Here is a 14,683-nt window from a genome sequence, read left to right on the forward strand (position 1 = left end):
GATTGCAAGTAAGTCAAAGGCAATATGAGTTTTTTGAAGTATTTAGTATTTAAGTTTAATTTTTATTAACTGCTAGAGAGGAAAAATTTTAAAATAAAGTTCCTTTGTTGAAAACTTTAGATTTTAAGTTTAAAAATGCAAAAACCTAGACTGTTGTGAGTTAGAATTATAATGGCTGAATTCAGTCCAAAATTTCAAGTCATGGTAAGGATGAGGTGGTTTTAAAATAACTGGCATTTTTGTGCTACTCTTTCTAGCACAAAGTTTGATTGCAGGTCCTGTGGTAAATTTAGTTGCTTTTTTGCTTTTGCAAATTCACACAAATGTCTTGCTGTTTCATTTAAAGCCTTTTATGTTCCCTCCAAAGTTTCTATCTTTATTGGATTCACAACTGTAGTTTTATTTACTATGAACCAGATGTTGAAATCAAGGCAATATTTATTAGGATGCTTGCACTGAAGGCTTGCTACAGACAATGTGTTGTGCCAGTTCTCTGGGTACAGTGTCAGGCAGCAATAAAAGATACTGGAGGTTTCTTCTGTTTCTCTAATTAGAAACAAAGCTTTTTAAACATAATAACCTTCAAACTTCAAACTTCACAAGCAAAGAGATCTAAACAAATGTACATAAAATTCCACAAGCTGTTGTAGTTCATACACAACCCATGGTGCTGTTGTTAAAACTGCAGGTTGTTAATATCCCAGTATAAATGGGCATGCATGGCTGCAGAATCTGCAATGGGATGATGCTGGGAAGACAACACACAGCAGAGAGCAGAATGCACTCTTAGAATCAAAAATCAAAGCTGGTGATGAGAGCAGAAGCTGGGAGATGCAGCTGCTGCCATTGAGCAGCTGGCTGGTGGTGTCCTGTCTCCATGAGAGGCAGCAGCTCCTAATGTGGGCTGAGTTACAAGTCAGACTGCTGCTTTTCAAGAGATGTTAGCATCTTTCTACGCTCTCCGCAATATGCTCATGTCAGACATGTTTAAAATGTGTCTGGTGTGTTTTAAGTACTGAATTAGATACTTGGTCACTTTTTTGGTCACTGTTTGCATATAGGTCACTGAGTATCATGCCTGGAAGGCATGACATGTAGAAAGAACAGAATCTATAACATAGAAGAGATAAGGATTTATTCAGTATATATTTTGCTTAGACTCTATTTTGCTGTGCAAAATCGTTATTCACTGAAAGGAGAGGCACAGCCAGTCTTTCACCCTCATGAGCTGGAACATTTTGCTCTTGCAGCATAATCAGATTTTCCAAGCAAAACTCCTGGTTATTTCAGTCACATTTATGCAGCCTTACAAGGCCTTGGCAAAATTCAAGCTCTGCAGAGCATGGTAACATTTCAAAGTATAAAATTTAAATCAATAACATATACTTAAATTTTAAAGGCCAAATTAAAAAATACATATTGTGTCTACAAAGTATGCATAGAGGTAACTGATTGCATTTTTCAGGTATTGAGTGAACAGTCTACAACAGTGTAGTGGGTACCTGCAACAATGATACTCAGAATCTCAATGGATCACATTCATAATGCTTTCATTTCCTATCCATTTTGGCTTGTGTTTTGCAAGTGCACGGTTTAATCTTAAGATTGATTCTTTCCAAAGAATGGAGAATGAGTTAGAAATATGAAATAAAAGACTCTAGAAAAATCTGTGTAGGGAATAATACTTTCCTACATAAATTTCTTTCTGTTGTTGGTTGGGACTTGGTGTTAAAATAGTTGAATAAATAAAACAGAGTGGCACTGCATGTTGTGTACTGAGGCAGAACTGTTGGTTCAAAGTAACAAGATGAATGCAGTGTAGGGTTTGGTTGAAGCTTGTCTCAGTTATATGATAAAGGCCTAATTACAAGATCCAAAATGCCATCAAATTAATCCCACCTTGGTGCCAGGCACAGAATTACTCCTCCTTTCACACCAGTTCTCTTGTTAGTCCAACATTTGTTCTGGTTATGTATGTCTGTGCTGTGGGAGATCCAAGTACAAATTTGTAAGCCATAATCTCCTGAGGTATAACTACATTTCTGCCACTGACTTAGTCAGTCAGTCATCTCTTCCTTACTGTCCCCACCTGTAAAATGGAGAGACAGACCCATATGCAGGAGGTTGCATGGTTTTGTCATAGTTCTAATTACCAGTGTCTCCACAAATGTTTATAAAGTGCTTTGAAGATGAAAATTGCCAAAGAAGTGCTAGGGATGATTATTATAAGTTAATGAATAATTTTCAACATGTATATGATTGCCAGGTAATTCAGGAGGGAATCACCAAACCTTCCCTCTCTTCGAAGAAGAAAAGTTGACAGTCAGCTAGTTGCTAATTAGCACTCAACTGAAATGCACCCAAAGCTGAGTGCTCCCAGTTGAGTCCTTTAAAAAGTAAGCTTTCAACTAATTGAAATATGCTGAAAGTTTAGCAGTGAGTGAGGTGTGTAACAGGTAAATCAGCATGGTGGAATCGGGTATGTAGAAGGAATATTAAGCTTTTCCAGCTAGGGACTAGAATTTGGGGGGGAAATGCTAGCCAAAACGAGCGTCTTTTTCACATTCTCACATTAGTTCCCTTTCTCAGGCCCAGTTTGTAATCTGTCACAGGCAGGCTATGCTGCCACATATTTGTGAGGGCAAGTTAGGTATGAAGGGTTGCTTAAAGATTGTGTTGAAGTCTGGTGTTGCTTATTTCTTACTATATTGAAGGGGGGTTATAATGATTCTTGCTTTTTGCTGAGGTAGACTTAAGAAATTTTGAGTAACACATTGCTTAATACATTAGAGCTGAGTGACTGTGCCACCTGCATTTAATTCATATTTAGCTCATCTGTAAGGGAAACTAGCTTATCAGAAACAGGCTCAGACTCTTCAGGCCTTACCTCTCTGCTGGCATACCAGATTTTTTGCTGGAGGGTCAGTCTCCCAGACCATAGTATGCTCCTGTAGCCTTCCCCACCACTTCTTTGGATGTTTTTTATTTGGCTGCCTGCCAACGCTGTAAACCGCAGTACTGTCTCCTCTGCTGCTGAAGGCTGTTTTCTCCCTCAGCTGCTGGGAGATGGCTGCAAGAGGCAAATGACAGGAATTTCATCCCTTTCTTATCCCTGCTTGACTGCTCTGGATTCACCATCCTCAGCATCAGCTCTTAAAGGAAAGAGGAAAACACACTCAACTAAACTTGTTGAGCACTTTGGGTGAAGAATCTCGATTGCTTCAAATAGCATTTACCAGCATCAGCCTCCAGTGATAATCCACCCCAAACTTCAGCAGCTTTATGGGGGAGGGGAGAGAAGAAAAAACATGTGGGGTTAGAAGCTAAAAAAGCAGATACTTAGAAATGATTCATGGAAAAGGAACTCTGTACTCTGAAAGGGGTTATGAGTGGTTATGGATGATGAGAACAAAAATGGGAGAAGTGGAGTGAACCTGGAAAAAAGGGGGAGATGGAACCAAACAAGACAGAAGAGTTCTTGAAGCTGCTGGATTCTGGTAAGCAGCCTTTGTGGTGTCCTCAGAGATGCAGCAAACCCAAAGTATATAACATCTCTTTGGTGTTTTACTAGTCTAGATGGCCTGGTTCTGTCAATGGGCAGGTGTACTTTGGTATCCTGAAGCTATTGCAACGCAGGAAGGCTCCTCTGGATGTCAAGGGCTAAGTATTTCACACTTGGAACTTCATCCTCTCCTCCCAGCACCTTGAGGAGCTATTTTACTTGACAAGAGCCCTCTCTGGCATGGCCACGTTGTACTGTGTAGTTACAGTGTCCAGGTGTGATGCAGTGTACTGTCCACTTAGGGGGCCACACGAAGAGCAGAGTGAGGAGCAAACTGAATCCTGTAGTGCTTAAAGCATGAGTTCCTGGTGAACTGAAGAGCCGGACTCTGCAGCTGAGAGCTCCTACAGACCAGCATCCCCTCTGCATTGGGCACAAAGGAAGGACTCTTAAAACACACTGAACACCATCTTACCATACTTAATCACAGTGATGGTAAGTCGGTTTGTCTGATGTATCTTGGTGTGTTTGAAGGGCCCATCACTGTAACACCAAGATATGATTTGCACCACTTCAAGTTTGTCTAATGTTTTTTCCCCAGCTCTGTCTGCTGCAGGTGGTATGCAGATAGTGTATGGGAAGAGCAGACAGGCTGCTTGGTCAGAGGTGGGCAGACTCCTCAAAGATTGCATTCAACTGAGCATTCATTCCAAGACTTAATATCCAATTTGATTGTGGACAAAGATGTTCTGTACACTGCAGAACTAAAAAATATTTTAAATCCTTTTTGTGTTATCATCTATTCAAAGGTACTTCTACCGTCATTGGTGAGTGCTGGAGCTGTAGTTCTGATTTACTAGCACTAAATAGGTGAAGAGGATTCTTTGAATCACCATATGTATTGAATTATCATTATATGTAATTTATGCGAGGTAGGTTTGAGTTTGCAAAAAGCCTGAAGCATTTAAAACATGTGAACACTTCTTTCTGCTCTGTAAACTCTGGAACACAGTACTTTTAGTGGGTCCTACTTACAGATTTTTTAAAAAAACCTTTCTGATAAAAATAATCCTGTAACTTATTAATGACAGAAAAGGACAATTATCATGATGTGGAAAAAGCCTGTTTGTGTATCCTGAGCACAGCAGACATTTTTAACAATGGATTAAACAGATTTATTATTTTCCTGTCCACAAATTGTCAGTGAAAGGACAGTGTTTTCAGGAATATGTTTTTTATTTCAGTATATTAATATTTAATGCAAACAAATTACAGCTTCTAGATTTCTTATAAATGGCAAGCATCTGGTACCCTCTGCTCTATAGCTGTAGAAATTAATGGCATATTCAGTTCTGAAATATTTTAAAATCCTGTGTTTGAGCTCAGCACTTGGCCATATACTCCAAATGATGGGATACTGCTGGTGGTTCTCCCCTGTGCATCCCAACTTCTGATAAGCAGATTTAACTCAGTCACTCATGAGCATTCATAGAAAATAATTTTAGTCTTTTACCTAAGGTCACTCCATACAAAGTCATCAGTGCTGTCTGGCTTTGTATAAACAAAGGACAGTTTCAAACGTGAGTTTTAAAAATTTTTTTTCAATAAATTCATGTTTACTTGAGTATTCTCAAGAAATCTAATTTCAAGTACCTCTAGTTTTCAGCTCTCCATTTGCTATGTATCTTTAAGTAGGATCAATCTCTCCTTTCCTGTCTTTTCAACAGCTACAAACCACCTTAAATGCATCTTTATAAACCTGATTACTGACAGAGACTGAGCAGTCAACGCATACCAGGGATAAATACAGCAATTACACCTATTTACAGCTATCTCTTTTTTCCTGCCTTATTATTATTACTACATGGTTATTAAAAACAGTGCAGCCTTCAGAGCTGCTTTGATCGTCTGCTGGGCAGAGCGTGGCCGGTGCCTCTGCTGCACATGGCACCTTTGGCAGCGCTGCACCCTGGGGCTGCTGGTGCTGCTTGTAGTGTGGCCGTGGGCAGCACGGGTGCCCTTGTGGCACAGGCTGTGCCAGGGACTCCATCCACAGTCACAACCAGAAGGCAGCACCCAACCACGTGCCACAAGCATAAACAGCAGAGACAGATGAACATATTGCTCTTGGTTCATCCCTTCTTGCTCCCTGCTTGTGTTCCGGAGGAAGTTTCTGCAGTTGGTTTGTGGTCCTTCTATCGTAGTGCATCTCAGCCCATAGGCACTGTGCGTTTCATCCTGGTGGGTGCAGTGGAAGAAGACCTGCACCCATCTGCTCCACCAAATCCATACTCCCCCCTAAAGTGAAGTTGGGCTCCAAAGCTGTCAGAGTGGAGTTCCTTGACTTACTTAGGTCCTTCTTTTTCTGCCCAGGAGAGGGCAATCTGGCACCCAGACATCAACCAGCTCAGCACAACGTATCTTGAGACTCCTTGGGGTGTCAGGGACTTGTGTGGTTAGTCCCAGGCCAGAGGGACATGGAACATGGCTCTGTCTCTGCTGGCAGGGTCTGGCAGCACACTTCTCTTGCCCAGTCTCTCTTCCTTGGTGGGAATCATGGGCCTGCGCCCCAGTGCCTCTTGGCTCTGCCGTGCTACCTTCTTTGTGTGTGGGTGCAACGCCCACAGTGGGGCTGGGTTAGCCTAGGGAGCTGCAGCCCCCCCTTTCTGGGCTCTGAGTGGTGGGGTATGGCTCTCCACTCTGAGATGCAGTGCTATTTGCCTGTGTAAACACAACTCTGCACATGCCGCTTTTGCACCTGTTTGCAGCCATGCACATGCAGGCACAGGAGTCCACACATTTTCAGATTTAGAAAGGCTAAATAGTTTCTTCTTTTTTGTTTTCCTCCACCTCTGTTTTCCTCTGCTCATATTAAACGTATTTTACAGATTAAGGAATTTACTGATTGTCCTAAATCTTGGGCCAGGTGTTTGCCTTTGACCCCAGAGCCGTTTTGAGTGGCAGTGTGGTGCCAGTGGTGTGGAGGGCTGGAGCCACCCAGGCAGCGGGGCTGGCTGTGTGCCCCCCAGGTGTCACTCCCCGAGAACACACAAAACTTTAAAGGCGGCAGATCCAAGTGGGAATCAAGATGACACTGTCAGGATCGCTGTAACTGTATTTTCCTTTGATTCTGCCTTCTGTTTTACTCTTTTGCACATCACGCTGGTCTAGATGATAACAGGCAACTGGAAGTGCTGTCGGAGCCTCTAATTAGCAGGTTCCTACCCTGGGACTCTGTTCTTGCCGGTGGGCTGTAGGTGTGCAATAATTTGTTACTTAATCAATGAGAATTATTAAAAGACCACCGCATATTTTTCCTTTGCACTAGGCCCATAGACAGAAGCTCTTATATGGGGTGCGGAAGTATCTGGGGTTCCCTAGGCATGAAATCAAATTCTACCACTCATTCACTTTCAGTACTCCAAATTTGTCTTCTTTTTAAAATTATTATTATTATTTTTATTTTTATTTTTATTTTTATTTTTATTTTTATTTTTATTTTTATTTTAAAACAGCCTCTTCCTTTCCTCCCACCCTGGCCAAAATGAAAAATACTAATATTATTGCCACATTTAACTTTTTGAAACAGTGAATTTTAGCCTAGTCAAAAAGTTCTTAAAACAGATACAGGTTTCAAGCTCTGTAAAATTCCACCATTTTAATTACAAAAAGCAGTGTGTCCCTTCTTGGGCAAATACGTTTTACTTTGGATTTGCTTTGTAAACAAAGTAAAATGCACAGCTCCATGGCTGATTTTTTTATTTTTGTTTTGTTGCTGTTACATTTATTTAAGTAAGTGGTACTTCAACCATAAAAATTGTGTACATTAGTGTGTACATCTGTGATTTTTCTGGTCATTTTGGTTTTAGGCTTTAAGGTAGCTGAGATCTATTAGAGTACAAGGTAGACGTGGGGATGTTTTCTCCTAGGTCCATGGCCACGTTAGAGGCTTCTTGTGCAGCCAGTGAACCCTGGCAGAACACTGTCCCTGTCACTGGAGCACTATTGAGCCAAATGTTGTACATGCTATTTATTAAACTCTGTACCTCCTGTGGTGGTACTGGAGCAAGTGTAGCATTGCTACATAGCTGGGGAGCATTTAAAAAGAGATGTGAAATACTCCATGTATTATCTGTTGCCTCTGTTTAGTGACAGGAGCTGTGGGAAGTTTGTACAACAGCTCAATACATCACTTCTTATAGAACCTGTTATTCCATAAGAGCCTACAGAAATAGTTTTGCTAAACAGTGACTGATGTGTCAAAGATAAATTGTGATCCAGGTCAGTGGTCAGCAGAATAAAATTTTGAACTCTTTTATCTTATCCTGAAAAGAGAACTCAGGTTTCCCAGATTTAGCCAAATGCCACTGAAAACTGGATTTTTTCAAATCTGTCTTAAAATATTGCTAGATTCAGTTGGATTCATATTCAGTTTTTGGCAGTGGGTGAAGCCATATCATGCTCAAATATTTTTTAAGGATTATCACATAAATTTAGAAACTGTAATGACGTGTGCCTTGGTTTCCCCATCTGTGAGCCGGGCGATCCCGCAGCGTTCCTGCGAAGCACCCCAGCTGAGAACCGCTGTGAATGCAGCTGATTGTTATTCTCTTAATCATATTAGTTAACTAAATCTGTTCCTAGAGTGGTTCCATTTGCTTGAATGAATTTACATGAGAGATTAATTCAGTGTTGTTTATTGTTGTTTTTACATTTATTCAGCACTGTAAATAATGCCTGATACTTTACAGCTGTGTATAAAGACACAGTCCGTGCTTCAAGGGCTGTTTTGTGCAGGTAATTGGAAGGCTCCCCTCGCAAACCCTGCCCTTTCCCAGGTAGCTGATGAGCCCATTTTGTTTCCTCTGTATTTTGAAGACTTTTTGTTCACGTGGTGTCTGCTCCCAGCACTTTCCTGCAAGGATGATTCAACAGATAAAGTTCATCCCTCACCTCCAAAGGCTGATTACCTCCCCTTTGCCCTCCCCTCCTCCCACGGGTGCCCCCCTCCCCCAATTTTAGGTGTCTTTCATTGGCAACGTACTCTAACCGCTGCTGGATTTTGTGCACCGGAATGATCCTGAAAATAGGGACCGCTCTCCTACCTAGCTGCCGGATAGCTGCTTGTAAAATAAACTGTGTTTATTTCTTTACCCCCGCCGAACGGGATTGCCAGCAGTTATTCGGGGGTCTCCTTCACCCACCCGGCTCTTTTGTGTTTTTTGCGTTTTTCCGGGAGGTTTCTGTTACTAGCATCTGACTGCTCTCCATTGTGTGAAGTCTGGTGTTTGGAGGTTATTTCTTTGTGCATGGTCCCCGTCCCCGGCCATCCCGCCGCTGGTGCAGCAGCGAGGCCGCCGTCCCTCTCGTCCCCCCAAACCAGGGATGTGAGGTGCAGACCCCCCTCCCCCAGAGGCACCGGCCGGGGTGGCCAGGGCTGCCGAAGCCTCGGTAGCCCCGCACAGCCCCTTGGAGCTGGCAGAGCCGCGCTGAAGGGAACCGTCTCGGAGCGGCTGAATCCCCAGCTGCAGGCGGCGGGGCTTGCCGTGGCCTGTGTTTATGTATTTTGTAGTAATCACATTTCTGACATTACCCGAGCGTGCTCCGCGCAGAGGGTGATTGGCTCAGGCAGCTTTAAAACCACCTATATGCTAACAAGCCTTGCTGCCAGGTTCCTGAGGGGTCCTGGCTGGGAAAAATTAAACCCAAACCTTAGACCTCTGTCAGGCGCGGAGGAAAATTATATTTTTGAACTAGTCTACAGCGTGGACAGGAAATGACCCCTCCAGAAACTGCTGCTTTAAAAAGGAGCGGTGGTGCCTGAAGCTATCCAGCCTCTCTCTCTCTCCAGAGCCTGTGCGCTCCCGCTCCCTCTTCCCCCCCCGCCTCCGTCTCCTGCTATAGAGGGCTCCCACAGCAGTTCCCAGCCAGTGCGTGCAGCCTGGATGTGTGTGTGTGTGCGCGCTGCTACTTTGTACTGTGAAGAACACACAGCCCATGTGCTCTGTATGGATGTTGATGATACTCTGTGTAGCTTGAATCTCTGCAAGCAGGCAAGATGTCCAGCACACCACATGACCCTTTCTATTCTTCTCCTTTTGGCCCATTTTATAGGAGACACACACCATACATGGTGCAACCAGAGTACCGAATATATGAAATGAACAAGAGGCTGCAGTCGCGGACGGAGGTAAGTCCCTCAGCCTTGTTTTCCTGTGCATGGACTGTGGTAGGTTTCAGCCCGAATTCCAGCTGAAGCGTCCCATTAGACAGTACAGTATTTGCAGGCACGAACCCTAATTAATTTAGTAGTTTAATTGGGTAGTCCCTCATTATGTTTCCACGCAGAGCAACTCTTTGAGGAGATACCAGCTTAGGTTGGAATCTTGAAATTACAGTACAGCACTTCAGGATTGATTATAATGCTGGTCTCAGGAAATTTCTTTGCCTTAGTGTGTTGTTGTTGCTCAGGATGAGTCCTGCTGGAATTTGCAGCTATAATATTGCAAGGTATTGCGTGAGCTTTTGCACAAAATTAATTCAGAAATGTTGCAGGGTTAGGTGGAGAGACGAGCCTTTTTCTGGTTTTGTTTTCTAAAGTCGTTAAAATTAAAAACAAATGATAACAGAAAACAGGAGCAGAGTTTTAAAAACTTATACCTCGGCTGCACTTAAAGAACACATGTTCAGAACGACTGACGAGAGAAATTCGTGTTTACATTTAGAATGCAGTTGCTTTTAGCGAGAGAGATGATCGGTTCACGACTTTATCACATAGCTGTCAAAAGTACCCAATAATGTAAACTACATTCGCTGTTGGTTATGCTTTGTATAATCTGTTAGTGATTTACACACTCTGCCTTCTACACCCGGATCAGCCACCACGAAGAATATGCTGAGTGGGAAAGGGAAATACTTTTGTCACTTAAAGAAGAAAATAATAGTGGAAGCTGCATCTTGTTATTTATGTGGTTAAACAAAACACTTCTTAGTCTGTTGAAGTGTGAAAAGTGTGTGTGAAAAGGCTGCATTTCTGCCCATGTGTCTGTGTTTGTGCTACAAACATTATTGGTGCTGCAGTTCTTCATAGTACTTTATTAGTGGTGCCCTGAAAACACTTTTAAAAAGTATTCATCTTTTATAGTGAACAGCTTTATACAGAGGCAAATACCTGCTGCATTTGTGCCATGAAGCATGGTAGAGGATCTTAGATGGATCTGTTTGTTGTTTTGTAATTCTTTAAGAGAACATGAGGTGATCATCAAGTAAAACACACATGCCTGAATTGTCAGCTAAGCCACGGAGAGTTTGTGACGTTTAATGTATATGATACAGCTAACGAGATGTGACCTGCTTTCTGATTGGGTAACTGCTCTGGGGTAACTGCTTTTCTGTCACTGTTATCACTGCTAGTCTGAAAACGTTTCTGTGGAGTAGTTGGTAAATGCACTTTGGGCTGGCTAAAAACTCGAGCAGTCTGTTGCTCCCAAAATCATGGCAACTGTTTGTGAGTTTTGCCCCAAGTTGTTGGCTGCAGAGGGTGACTGCTATGCAGATAGAATGAGGGGGGCTGGGGGCTTATTTGTTACTGTTTATTTGTCAGTGTCGTGCCACTCAGTTCCTTACATTCCTGTACATATTAATATAATGATGTCTAGATTTTTTCAAGCAAAAAGAGGAAATATGTATCATTAAGTGATTCCTTCAGTGTTTTACATACAAGCTGTTCTGAAAAGCTGTCAGGGCCAATTTAGCCTTTTTGCATATTATTTTAGTGGTACTTTTAATAATGGACCAGTTTCTGATTGCAGCTCCATTACAAATGTTGTGCTAGAAAAGTTTCTGAGGTACTTGGGAAGCAACTTCCCCCTGCTGCGTTTCTGAGGTGTGCTGAGTTAGACTTCAGCACACTGAATTGCAGTTTTTGCTGTGCACATTCACATGGATAGTTGTGGGCAAAAGGTGTTAACCTACTCTTCCTTGCTAGTACTGCCATAGGTTTCAGCAGCACTTTAGTTTGACAGACAGCTCTTAGTTAATGAATGCCTTATGCTCCAGCATTTCTTCTGTTTGCTCAGAGTAAAAATACTTTTGCATTGTGATTGTTCAGTGTTTACATTCTGGATTTCTTTTTTAATTTCTGTGCTGTAAGCGTTGCTTGTTTAAATGTATGTTCTAGCTGCCTTCAGCTCATATCATTCATCCTTTAATTAAAACACCTTCCTTAATAAAGGAAAAATAAATAGTTTCCTGGGACATTTAGAGTGACTAGGTGTGGACAGCCTGAAAAGATTCATGCTGGCTTCTGGGGCAGGTTGGGAGTGGAAGTTTCACATTAATTTTATGCACTTCCAAACATGTTTGGGACTGGTAGCTGAAGGCTTCTGGAGCATATATAACTATCTCTGAGGTTTTTTTAATCCAGACCAATGGAGCCCTGTATGCCATGGAAGGAATGTGTTTGTGCTGTGGGTGATACAGCCTGATTGCATGCATGTTTCTCTTCAGGCAGTCTCTGGAGTAATGTAGGCACTGGTCTCTGAAGGAGGCTGCTTGTACTCTGAGCCCCAGGGGGTAGGTGAGCACAGGCAAAGCAACTTAAGGGGGAAGGAATTACAAAGAAACTCTCCAAAAGACTGGAGGTAACAAGATGGCAGAGTCCACTTGGAACCTACTTTTGGAGAGAGCCAGTGGCAAGTGAGGATGCATTACAAAATGGGAACCTACAGCTCTTATCCCAAATATATCCTTGAAAAGCCTGTTTCTGTTTTCCTACAAAATAAAAATGTTCTTAATAATCCTTTAGAGTCAGATTTCCTGCTGTCCCTTGCAGTGGTGCAAGTTCCAAGGCAGAGCAAAAGGTACATAATTTAATTAAGTTGTACAGGGGGTGGATGGAGAGCCTATGAAAGGACTATCTGTGTGTCATGTCTATCTCTGTTTCTCCCTTCCATCTGTTTACCCCACCTTTGCAGTGAATTCTGGTAGTTGCTCTCCAGAGTTTACAGTTAGGTGAAAAGCAATGGGTAGAGACACGATTAGGGAAACCACCAGTATATGCCATTTCCACTCCTGCTCTCCCAGCAGTGGGGTCTGTCATATGTTGGTGGATGCAGAAGTGTCCTCAAAGTGGCTCTGCGCCTAGGGACCGTCCCTGAGAAATCCACTGCAGCCACTCCAGTCTGTGTCAGCACTGGTTGGAAGGGAATAATAGTTGTGAAGGATGTGCTCAGTGTATTAAGCAGACAAAGTACAGAGTGATAAATAAAGGTCATTTAGATGCAGCATGGCTATCTCTGTTGTTCTTGTTTCCTTTAGGAAGAAACAGTATTCATGAAAGTAAAGAACTAGCAACTCTATGCTTTGCTAGATGTGCAAACTTCTGCTCTCCAAACTTCTTACAGTTTTATGGGCTCCTCAGGCAGAACCTACAACTGCCTTTTTAAATTCAGGGTTAGTCTTAGGCAAAGAATTCCAATCACACCCAGGCAGGGGGTGGTTTTATGATGTAAGTACTGGCAGAAGTCCACCACCTAGCTAATTCTTATGTGATCAAAAGTAAATTAGAGAGTCTGAGTTACGAACTAGTGTATGAGAACACCTTACCTTCCTTAAAAGTTGTTCAAAGAAATCTAATATGGTAATACCTTTTTCTAATGGAAATTAATATGTGATTTCTGAATAATACTTTGGGAGCATCTAGTGCCATTTTGGTATGCATCTACAGTCCCAGTTTAAAGAAGTAAAATGAGTATTTAAATGTTTAATAATCTCTGGCAGATATGAAGATAAATCTTATTTACTTCTATTGTAGTTGATTAACTTTCTGGTTAACCAAAATGCAGCTGTTTCCTTGCGCTGTGTGTGGTTTTAAAGAATTTCATTATCATTCACTCAAACTGCATTTATCTTAATATTTTTATATCTGTGTTAGTCTATCATTTCAAGAGAGCAATCCTGTTGTGGCAGAATCAGCAGTTTCTACAGTTCTAGGTAGCAATAAACAACACAGGCAAATTAGTTGAAATATTTTCCCTGGTTTTCATAAAATTTGATGCTTAAAAAAAAAAAGCTTCTTTTCCTCTTTGATGTTGTAAATCCTTTTCTGTTCTAATTTTGAATCATTTGAAATTGCTCATACTTAAAAGAAAACAAAAGGTGATTATTTTTTGTATATAACTATTTTTCAGTAACATTACAGCACACTTGTGGGTAGATCACCTGAAGTTGCTGACAGTTTAAAATTAGAGATGTTGCTTTATTGCCAACAATCAGAGAAATATACCAAGCCTTTCATTTGTTTATTTAGTCCCCTATATTGTAAGAACTTTTACGTATCACAATACATTAAATTCACCTGTATCTGTCTCTGTCACTACAAGAGGTTGTGCTTTACATCACCATTATATACAAAGCATTAATTCTGGCTAAGAGCAGTGTTTTAAGGGTGACTAAAGAACTTGATTAGTAGCATATTTGTTTTAAAGACAATCAGCTTAATCAAATCATATTAAACTCATATTAAACCAGATAGTAAATTTAGCAAAGGTAAAGTTTTTATGATGGTAGAAAATGTAAGGAAAAGTAAAAGGAAAATAAAGAAGGCTGTTACGATTATTTAAAAGCTACTAAATGAACTAGAAGCTTACACAGGCATTCATACTCAACCAAATATTTAAAGCAAAGCAAATCAATGCAAAACAAAATTTCTGCAGTTTAATGCAAGTCTTTTATTTTACTTCCTCATGGTGCTGTCTGATTAAATAGTTGTCTTCTTCCTGGTGCATTTTTAATAGACTAACCATAAGTAAGTGTTGTAACATCACGTTTGTTCACGTAGCAACTTAGTATCGCAAACAGATCTTGCATATAGTGTACATAAGTCTGAGTTTGTCCAATTAGTTGGTTTTGTTGAGGGAAAAACACAAAACTTCTGTCTCAAAGTAATTTGAGGAAATATTCTCTCACCCACTCTTGTGTTCCAAGAACTGCTAAGTATTAGTATAAAGTATTTTAAAAGAGTACGTATAAACCATGCTTTGCTGAAATTAAAAGGTCAGTTTTAAAATAAAACTCTTGAACTCCTTTAGGCGGGCACTGACTTCAGAATGGGTCCAAGGCTCTTTTTACACATTGCCTTTAGTTTGATACAGTTTTTTCATCCCTTTTAAAAATTTCAGC

General features: G+C 41.2%; 1 protein-coding gene across 11 annotated transcripts in view; it reads left to right on the plus strand.

Moving 5' to 3' along the window:
* The window catches only part of LDB2 (LIM domain binding 2), a 367,850-nt gene that overhangs the window by 143,243 nt on the left and 209,924 nt on the right, over positions 1–14,683 (plus strand). For 4 of the 11 annotated variants that reach the window (XM_051620097.1, XM_051620099.1, XM_051620105.1 and 1 more), the window contains exon 1: positions 9,252–9,692. In XM_051620097.1, the coding sequence (XP_051476057.1) occupies positions 9,561–9,692 (132 nt within the window). In that variant the 5' untranslated portion in view covers positions 9,252–9,560. Of the gene's footprint in view, positions 1–9,248; positions 9,693–14,683 lie in introns of those variants that run through there. The other 7 variants (XM_051620102.1, XM_051620104.1, XM_051620096.1 and 4 more) reach the window with 5 other exon arrangements.

This window comes from Apus apus, chromosome 4 (genome assembly GCF_020740795.1).
Source record: "Apus apus isolate bApuApu2 chromosome 4, bApuApu2.pri.cur, whole genome shotgun sequence".
NCBI classification, from domain to species: Eukaryota; Metazoa; Chordata; class Aves; order Apodiformes; family Apodidae; genus Apus; species Apus apus.